A 10,810-nucleotide genomic window follows, 5' to 3' on the forward strand; every position below is an offset into this window, starting at 1 on the left:
GAGTTTTAAATGCACTTCTTTGTAATTTATGCTTGTATCCTCTACTTCACACTTTACTATTTAAAGAAGGTAGAAAAGTGTGTAAAATGGTGCAGCCTATTTCCAAATGACATTACCTTCAAGGAGTAAAATACAGTCTGTAAAGTTTAGCATTCGATAATCAGACTTTTTGATGGTAGAATTTATAATATCTCCAAATTGTCCCAGGTGATAGCTTCATTCAAAACAAACCATTCCCTTTGTTTTGTCCCTGAGGTAAAACATATTATGCATTATGGAGACATCTTTCCTTCCCATGGGACAACATAATCAGCATGCACTGCAGAATGTTGATGTACAGTACATACAGAAAGAAACATGAGCCCGCAAGCTTGTATTGTGATTGCAAATCCTGGAATTCATAAAGACTATGTAATCTACAATGTTTAAAGGTAAGGAAATACCTTTGCTGTAATGTACTTGGATACTAAGAGTTTCTGGCTCAGACTTTTTTCTGTGCTTTAGTTGGAACAACTTTATTTTCCATATTTTATTTCACTCTGTATTCTTGTAAAAATGTTTTTGAATATCACTTAATGTTATATTTCACTTACACCAACTATTAAATATGTTATTAAATTTTCATGAAAAATATGCATAGAAAAATCTCTTTCTCATTTACATTCAGGAAAGTCTCATTCAACAATAAGCACCCAAACCCTTTTAACTTTACTGAGAAAATGTTTTCAATATTTGCTTTATTTTGTCATTTTGTTGAATAATATTTTTAAATTAATTTTAATAGATAAAATATGTATCTAATTGAATCAGTTTTTCACTTAATAAAATGATAATTACAAAAATAGGAATTATTCTGTAGAAGTTTAAAAATATAATTCCAATTAAAAGTCCTTTACAATGTTACAAAAACCAAAATCAAAAAGCTTTTAAAATCTGTCCCCACGTGTTATGACCTCCAAGATGTTAGAAGTAAATAACAGCATTTAACCGAACATTACTAGTTCTACAATGCTTTTAAAACTACAATGGCTATTGAAAATTAAAGTATTGCCCTTTTTTCTAATGACAAAATTGTTTGGGAATTTAATGTAACAAAACCATTCTCTCTTGTATATAATGTTGTTTCATTTCTCAAAAACGAAGAGCTGTTGGCTGTCCATTTATCATTGAAGAAATAAAAGAAATTTAGTTTCCATTGTATGTCACAGAATAGAATCTGTTCAATTGCTACAGTATGTGCTTATCTCAAAAAACATATTTATCGATCATCTGAAAATCAGCTTGTTTAAAAGAATCAATAAATGTTCTCTACCTTGCGATCACTTTTACTGTTTTATAGTTCTACAACATGATTAACTGTTCTTCCACAATAATTAATGTCAGTGCTGAGAATGTAAAATAACAACTTTTCTGTTGAGTATGTTTTTAAAAATGGTTTATGGGTAGACATACAAATTTCCCTCACAACTAAATTCTTGCTCCTCTGTTGTTTTTCATTAGGGTTCATTCTTGCATCCTAACTCTTCAGACATTATTTCATCTGCATATACAACATTTCAACTAAACAGTGATATACAGTATTCTAATTTGTGACTGTGATTTATGTGAGGCCTGAAGATTCACCACAGTACAGTAAGAAGAATGTGTTACATAGAAAGCACCTTGAATCAGTTGTACCCTTTCTACAGTTTTCGAAAATGAAGCTTCAGTCAAGGAAATAGTGATGTCCAAACAAATATATACTGTACATTATAAAGCTTTTAGTTTACAACTCCAGCACGTAATTGAGAAGCTTTGCAAACAGTCAAGAAACTGTTCAATTATTACTGAATTGAGTAGTATTGTAGTGATTCCCCTTGATTTAATCTTTCACAGTGTATTGCAGAGAGGCAGGAAACTAGTGCCCATTTTAGGTACACTGCTGTGCTAGTTACTAAGGCAGAAGAGGCAGGTACTGTAGGATGCAAGAAGGAAGAGAGTAACAGTTGCAACTGCTCAGCGTGGAGGTAGGAATGAAAGAAGGAAAAAGGGAAAGGGACCCCCTATTTATAGAGGCAGGGAGAAGTGAAATGAGTGAAATTCAGCAAAACTGAAGGAAAGAGGTCAGGGTTCTGGGGCTCCCAGGCAGCAGGCTTCTAAGGGCTGGGACACTACAGTATAAATTGAATTGTATAGTATTCTATAGATAATATCATGGGTAGAGCTGTTCTCCCCAAACATTCTTAGACCAGGAAACAACATACACTGGCAAGGCTGTATGGGGACAGAACACTGCCCCTGTTGAAATATTCTGTCTCAGGAATGAAAAAAATGATCAGCCCCCCAAAAAAACTCACAATAAACTCAAACTGACAATAGTATTCTGAAGTAGTTCAGGTGGGTAGATGCGTCAGCATGTGTAATCTTCAAAGGAACAAGTAATAGGTTTATTCCATGCTGAAAAGAGAAGAGAGAAAACACGCATTAACATGTTTCATTGACGTGTTTTCTCTCTTCTCTTTTCAGCATGGAATAAACCTATTACTTGTTCCTTTGCATAGTCTTGTGAATGTCACAACTGGGTAAACACCTGGCTGAAGACATTTAATGTAGACAAATGCACAGGTTTGCATGCAGGTAATAAAAATGTAAACTATAAATACAAAATGGGAAACACTGAGCTAGAAGAGGCAATTTATAGATAGATACAGTAGATAGAACTTTATTGATCCCAAAGGGAAATTGATGTGTTACAGCAGCAATACATACAGTAGGTGTGTGCAAAATATGCTCATAATCACTGTAAAAACAATACAATATGTGCAAAATGTGATATTGATTGAGTGATTGAGTGTCCAAAAAAAAGTACAATGGTGCAACATGCTGTCCATAGACAAGCAAATGAAGGGCTAACTGTCCTAGCCTAGGGCAACATTATACACCCTGACAGCCGCCGGGAGGAAAGACCTGCGGAAACATTCCCTTGAACACTGTAGCTGGAGCAGTCTGTTGCTAAAAGTGCTCCGCTGCCTAATAACAGTCCCATGTAGTGGATGAGAGGTGTTGTTCATGATGGCTGTGAGCTTGGTTAGCATTCTCCTCTCAGCCACTACCTCCAGGGGATCAAGGCTCAGCCCCAACACAGAGCCAGCCTTCTTGATAAGTTTATTGAGCCTATTTGCATCTCTTGTCATGATGCTGCTGCCCCAGTACAGAACAGCGTAGAAGATGGCTGCTGCCACCACTGATTCATAAAAAATGTGTAGCAGTGTTCCACACACACCAAAGGACCTGAGCCTCCCAAGAAAATAGGGTCGGCTCTGACCATTCTTGTGCAGGGTGTCAGTGTTAACAGACCACTCCATCTTATCATCCAGGTGTACCCCTAAGTACTTGTAGGACTGCACCCCCTCTATGTCCTCACCCTGGATGGAAACAGGGTTCAGCGGAGACTTATTCCTTCTTTAGTCTTGCTGGTGTTTTGCTGGTGTTGGTTAAGATGACACCACTCCACAAAGTTGGTAATTAAGCTCCTATATTCCTCCTCCCTCCCCTCACTAATACACCCAACAATTGCAGATTCATCTGAAAACTTCTGCAGATGACATGCCTCAGAGTTGTACCTGAAGTCAGAGGTGTAAAAAGTGAACAGGAATGGAGCAAGGACAGTCCCCTGTGGAGCCCCAGTACTGCTAACAACCTGTTTGGACACAAAGCTCTGTAGCCCTACATACTGTGGCCTGCAGGTCAGATAGTCTATAATCCAGGACACCAGGAGAGTGTCCACCTGCGCCGCCCTTAGCTTAACTCTCAGTAATGGGGGATGGATGGTGTTAAAGGCACTGGAGAAGTCAAAGAACATAACTCTCACAATGTTCCCCTTCTTCTTCAGGTGAGAGTTAGCTCTACGTAGCAGATTAGCAGATAGATGACTGCATCCTCCACTCCCAAGTGTGACCAGTAGGTGAACTGCAGGGGGTCCAGTGCTGTACTCACCAGGATTCTGAGGTGGTCCAGTACAAGCCTTTCCAGAGTTTTCATTAGGTGTGATGTCAGTGCCACTGGTCTGTAGTCATTCAAGACTTTAGGGTGCCCCTTTTTGGGTACAGGCACCAGGCAAGATGTCCTCCAGAGCATCGGAACCCTTTCTAATCTGAGGCTCATTTTGAAGATGTACTGCAGCACTGAACACAGTTGGTCTGCGCAGATCTTTAGCACCCTAGAGCTGACATGTTATAGAAAAGATATTCCTACTTTGGAATCAGTCCAGTTATGAGCAACCAGATACATTCTGGAGTTTAAGTGAATGTTCTGCACGGACAAGCTTAAGGAACTGTATCTTTTTAGTCCAAAACACAGACGATTAGGAGAGGACCTGACCCAAATATTCAAAATCTTCATTGACATTGACGAAGTCAAACCAGTTGATTTCTTCAGCACAAAAAGTGAAACATGAATCAGAGGACACAAGTCATGTCTGATTCCCAGTCAATGCGATTTTAACAAATAATGACTCTTCCTATAATAAATATATATTACAGTATATATTATCTTGACATTTTTATTATTATTTATTAATATATTACAATATGTTAAATATTAGATATCATAATAAATCAATAACATGAATGTACATGAATGACTTAGAACACATGAATACTGTCAATGGCAGAAGTAAAAAACAGTTCTAATGGTTTACAGCAACTCTTAAACTGGAAACACAACTGAAGTTTGTAATTGTTTATATTTTCTTATAAATGCTAATCATTAAAGGCACTAAATATAATATATTTTATAATATGATGTTGAATACCAGTGAAATTAAAAACATGTAAGATCACTGACATTATGAAACAATTATGTTTCAGAATGCTTGATCTCCCTCCCTTTCCTTCTTTTCTCCTTTGTGGATGACAAGACTGGAATCCCCTGCAGAGTGAGAACTGTGAAAAGTGGAGGACCAAAATATGAATATGAAAATAAGTATATCTAAAGCTAAAATATTAGATTTGCCTGATCCTGTTGTTAAGCATTAATAGACTCATACCCTGGTATCCAAATCTAATTCGTTCCTGAAAATCTCTTCGGAAGACGGGAGATCATAAATCCAAAATAAAAATTCCATTATTTCTTATGAGGAAAATTCTACCCCATTCCGAAATGAAGACAAGTTCACTCAAAAAGACACTCTTAACTTATAATACCATACAGGCCATTATAGCAAAATTAGTACACAACACTTTCATTCTTTCATAATAGATCGCTATCCAAGCGATCGTCTAGAACGATGTGCATACTGTTGTCATCTGTTATGTTAAAAGAATCTTTTTCTCTTCCTTAAGGCCCATAATGAACAGCAACTACAAAACAAACACAAAAAAACACTTTGAAAATTAGAGCACAAGCTTCCGCTGTGATTGTAAACAAAGCACTGCTGCCTCACGACGTCCTTAACCATAATGCCTTATGCCCGTGCAGAAACAAACACCTGTTTGGTGGTGCTGAATTCAAATGTTCACAGAAGGTTCTTGGCCAAAGTCAGTCCCTTTTGAACTTCAAAGTTCGGATTAGCAAAATTTCGTTCTTATAATGAATTACAAGGTACAAATTCTTCTTGTTCGGATTACCGGAAATTCGTATACCGAATGTTCTTATACCGGGGTATAAGTGCATACATGCATACATGTGCAGATTTACACAATTAAAATTTGAATACAGGATTATCAAGAAATGGGTAAAAAAAACAGTCAAAACAGCAGGATCTGTTGGTAAATTAATAATAATAATAATAATAATAATAATAATAATAATAAACTTTATTTTATATAGTGCCTTTAAAGGTGGCTTCTCAAAGCGCTTTACAGGATGACAATAACAATAAATAAGAAGACTACAACAATAAATAAGAAGATTTCACAAGATAGGACACAATTATAATTACAACAATACAACAATAACAATAGAGGAGACCGTGGAAGGTGGTATTAAGAAGAGCAGAGGGGTGAAGAATGGAACCGGTTAAGTAAAGGCTTTTCTGAAGAAGAAGGTTTTGAGTCTGGATTTGAAGGAGTTTAGAGAAGGTGACTCTCTAATATCCTTGGGCAAAGAGTTCCAGAGCTTGGGGGCATAGCAGGAGAAGGCCCTGTCACCCATACAATGTAGACGGGTTTGGGGGACAGTAAGGAGGGCAGAATTTGAAGAGCGGAGGTTGCGAGGTGGGGAGTAGGGCGATAAAAGTTCAGACAGGTATTGAGGTGCCAAGCCATGTAAAGCCTTATAGGTGAGCATGAGGATTTTAAAGTCTACGCGGAATTTGACCGGAAGCCAGTGCAAGGATTCCAGGATAGGAGTAATGTGAACACTTGCACTAGACCTGGTCAGGATTCTGGCTGCTGAATTTTGGACATACTGCAGCTTGTTCAGAGTAGATTTAGATACCCCAGGGAGTAGAGCATTGCAGTAGTCAATTCGAGAGAATACAAATATGTTGATCAGATTTTCAGCCACAGTTAATGATAGCATAGGGCGTAGTCTTGCGATATTTCTAAGGTGAAAAAAAGATGTTTTGACAGTATGCTGTACATGTGGGTCGAATGTTAAGCCAGAATCGAATATAACCCCAAGGTTTTTCAATTTTGATTGAAGCTCAAGTACAGAGCCATCTACAGACAGGGTTACAGGACTGGCTTTACGAAGTTGATGGGGGGTACCAATAAGCATGACTTCAGTCTTGTCACAGTTAAGATGAAGGAAGTTTTGAGTCATCCAAATTTTTATGTCAGAGATGCAATTAGATAGAATAGAGACAGCCACATCAGTGTCAGGTTTGGTATGGATGTATATTTGAGTATCGTCAGCATAAAAATGAAAGCTGAGGCCATGTGATCTTAAAAGCTGACCAAATGGGAACATGTAAATGCTGAAGAGCAAGGGACCCAGTATTGAGCCCTGGGGGACACCAGACTTGACAAGACCAATTTCAGACCTGTACCCATTGAGAGAGACAAAGTGACAGCAATCAGTGAGGTAAGACTTAAACCATTTGAGGGCAGTGTCAGAGACTCCAAACACAGTCTCGAGATGAGAAAGTAAGATGTTATGGTCAACAGTGTCAAAGGCAGCACTGAGATCAAGAAGGGGGTAATAGCAGCAGTTTTGTGGACCATTTGTCAAGGATTCATGTATTATATTGAGGACAATGGGACAGAGAGAAGAGAAACAGGACTGGAATAAAGTGGTGGGAATGGGATCTAAAATAGATGTGGTGGGTTTCATGCACGTAACTAGTTTGTTTAGGGATGCTGAGTCAAGAAGAGAGAAGCTGGAGAGACGGGAACCAGAGAAGTTGGATGAGGAGGGAGGAGGTATGGAAATTATATCCGTAGTGGAGAGAATGTGATGCCGGATGTTGTCAATCTTAGAACTAAAGAAATCTAAGAATGTGTTGCAAAGTTGTGATGAGGCAGGTAATGTGGTAGGGCAGTTTGGCTTGAGCAGTCTGTTGATGGTGGAGAAAAGATGTCTGGGATTGTTTTGGTGATTTTCAATGATGAGAGAGAAGTAGGTGGATCTAGCAGACTCTATAGTAACCTTATAATCAGATAAGTAATCTCTCCAGGCCTGATAATGTACATTTAGGCCGGAAAGACGCCACCTACGCTCAAGTTTGCGAGAGGCTGCCTTCATGAAACGCAGATGGTCATTGTACCAGGGGGCAGGGCGAGAGAAGGAGATGGTTCGAGTTTTTAAAGGAGCAAAGGTGTCGAGGGTAGATAAAAGAGCATTGTCAAGTAACTGTATTTTGTCCTCTAGAGGGTCAGAGGAAGAGAAACAGGATAAGGAGGACAGAACAGAATTTGCAAACCTTGGGTGATCAATTGATCGCCAGTTGCGGAAATTTACAGAGCGTGAGGGGGAAGTGTTAGAAACAGGTAATTCCAGATTGAAGAGAATGGCTAAGTGGTCAGAGAGGCCTAGATCAAGGGGGGAGCAGTGGGAGACAAAGGAGTCATTTGCAATAATTAGATCTAAGGTGTGTCCTTTGTTATGTGTAGGGGTACAAACAAACTGAGTAAGGTCAAAGCATCCCAAAAGAGAAAGGAAGTCTTTAGCCAGACTGAAAGAGGTTGAATCAATGTGTATATTAAAGTCCCCTAGAATAAGGATCCTTTTAAATTTAAGGGATAAGAATGAGAGAAAATCACCAAACTCACCTAAGAAGACTCCATTGGGTTTGGGTGGTCTGTAAACTGTGGCAATAATAGTAGATTGGGGGATAGAAACATTTAAAACAAGACACTCAAAAGAAGAGGGAGGAGGTATAGCTATAGGACTTAGACTGTAAAAAAGGTTGTAAATAACAATGATGCCCCCGCCTCTGCCTGAAAGACGCGGAAGGTCAAACAAACCATATCCAGGAGGAACTAGTTGGTTGAACAGGAGTCCATCGTTTTGTTTGTGCCATGTTTCGGTTAAGCACAGAAGGTCCAGTTGCTTTTCTTTGATAATGTCACATAAAAGAAGAGCCTTGCTGTTAACGGAGCGGGTGTTGAGTAGCGCTGATCTGGCCAGTCTCGGGGATGCAGGGGGAAGCGGAGTGCGGTCCAGGTGCGGTAGTGAGAGGAGATTTTTTAGATCGGCGCCGGTACGTGATGGACTTACAGATGTGCGCCGAAAGGCAGGGATAGAGACTCCGCAGGCAGACGAACGAAAAAAACGGCGTCCTGTGCTGCAATGGATGTAGCGAGTCAGTCGTAAAATCCCAGTAAAACGGCAGTAATCGAATGTGTCTTTGACCAGGAAGTAGCTTTGTTTTAGTTGAAGAAGTTGCAGTGCAGTATACCTCAGAGACATGATCAATGAATCGAGACGGGAAGGAAATCCAGAGAAGGCGGTAGCAAGTGGTGAAGGTCTTCAATTGAGTAAGTTCACAATGCAGTGGAAGTCGCATTTGTGAATTTGTAACGTGGAGCGGATAGCGTGAAGCGGATGAAAATAGATAAATTAGAAATCAGTGTAATCGAGGAGAAAAAGGAAAAAAAAACATAAATAAGTAGATAGAAATGAAAAACTGCTGAGAGGAGCGGCAGCCAAATGCGCCAGCGTTCCCTCTCGACCGGAACTGGAATCCAATTAATTATTATTATTAATTATTAAATTAACGAATTATATTAAATTATAAATTAATTATTATTCAGGCAAAGTAATGTCAAAATGAATAAGAATATATGTTGTGTTAAATAATTCATTGAAGTACAGATATCAATACATCGACAAATACAGCATTCTTGCCTTCATCTAGATATAATTATTTACCCTTTATATTAGTATTACCACTTGGCAGGCAGTAGCTACTAGTTCCCTTTGCCTCCTAGGTTGTGTGGGCAAACATCAATCGGATGGGAGGTGGGTATTGGAACAGACAGATCGATAAAAGATAAGTCCATTAACTTAGGCACTCCAAATTCCCATAAAACCCACTAGGCAACTTCCTAGAGTCTGTGTCATGTCTATCGTCATGTGATGTTTTTCTTTATTTTCTTACTCTAAAGCGCTTTGAGAAGCGATTTGTAAAGGCAGTGTATAACATAAAATGTATTATTATTTATTATTTTCTAGAAGACACTGATGAATTATAGCAAGTCAAAATTACCTATGATGTTAAAAACACATATATTTTGGTGCTTGGACCTAGACTGGGACATTGGTCTTTTTTATTTTTCAACTGACTAAGAAAAAATGACGTAGGGAGCAATAGAACAAAGTGAAGATAGAGGCTCAAGAAATTCCAACATCATGCACAGTGACCACTGACCTAAAGGAAACTTATAAAGTGTTAATAAATGTGAAATTTTCAAACTTCCTTTATAAAGAAACTATCGCTTATAATAGTTTATCAAAACACACAAACTCACACTGGGGCCAATTTTTCATTGGGGCGCAATCACACCGGGAGAAATGAATGAGACTGGTTTGATTTTCCTAGCCTTTGTTGGGGATGCTGAGTGATGTCACATCCTCCTGTAAAGATAAAGCAATATATCTCTGAGAGCAGCACAGATGCTACTTTCAAGAGCACAAACCTACAGTGACCCCGAAGTGCAGAGCACATCAGAAAAAGGGAATGCATACTATAAAAAGGAGCACACACTAGAAAAAGGAGCACTACGTAGTATAAAAAGGCAAACGTGTTAAACGTTGATGTTTAACAGGATTTTTGAATCAACCCTGATAACAGAGGAATTGAACCAGTTCACCAAGTCACCTTGTGTTGTGAAATACCCCTACATGAAACAAGGGTAGTCCTGTCGGCATATGTTAGAACATTGACCACTAATTAGCCTAATTACATACCTGAAGATGGTTTATGCTAACTACACACTAACAGAAGAATGTTTGAGACTTAAATAATTTTAAAATACTTATAACATTCAAATAGTCCTTACATTCAACACCTTTCTTCAGCTTTCACCCTCCTAAAGGTAAACGATTGAGGATGATGGATATGACTACGGTTCAAGTTTAAGTTCACGTTTATTTGTCATTCCAGCCATATACAAGTACTGTATACAGTGAAACGAAATATCGTTCCTCCTGGTGCACAGTGCAAATACAGACTGGACACACAGGACACTGACATAGACATTGTAGACAGGATACACATAGTGTAAAGTGCAGATAGTGCAAATTACAAGGCAAATACATAATACAATATACACAACACACTGTGGGGATTTAAACCCTGTTTCTGAAATTGAAGTGGGTGCAAGTAGATTCCAGGGTGAGCGTGACAGCCTGCAGGAAAAAACTGTTAGAGTCTGGTGGAGCTAGT

At 38.7% G+C, this 10,810-nt stretch overlaps 1 protein-coding gene across 1 annotated transcript; it reads right to left on the reverse strand.

Annotated features, from left to right (window-relative positions):
- Positions 1-5,997: 5,997 nt before the first annotated feature.
- LOC148836011 (uncharacterized) lies at positions 5,998-8,832 on the reverse strand. Its single transcript, XM_088913116.1, has 2 exons — positions 8,388-8,832; positions 5,998-7,124 (listed from the first exon to the last, which is right to left on the reverse strand). Exons 1-2 carry the CDS (start codon positions 8,830-8,832, stop codon positions 5,998-6,000), a joined length of 1,572 nt encoding a protein of 523 aa, XP_088769242.1.
- Positions 8,833-10,810: the final 1,978 nt, after the last annotated feature.

The sequence above is a fragment of the Atractosteus spatula genome, chromosome 4 (genome assembly GCF_055471065.1).
Source record: "Atractosteus spatula isolate fAtrSpa1 chromosome 4, fAtrSpa1.hap1, whole genome shotgun sequence".
In the NCBI taxonomy this organism is placed as follows: Eukaryota; Metazoa; Chordata; class Actinopteri; order Semionotiformes; family Lepisosteidae; genus Atractosteus; species Atractosteus spatula.

What these genes read in the sequence shown, in the direction of transcription:
- LOC148836011 (XM_088913116.1), bottom strand. Translation starts at nt 8,832, where the DNA reads ATGTCTCTGAGGTATACTGCACTGCAACTTCTTCAACTAAAACAAAGC. An exon ending in ACTAGTTCCTCCTGGATATG is followed by an intron (nt 7,125 to 8,387) that starts GTTTGTTTGACC and finishes AAAACTGCTGCT; the next exon opens with ATTACCCCCTTCTTGATCTC.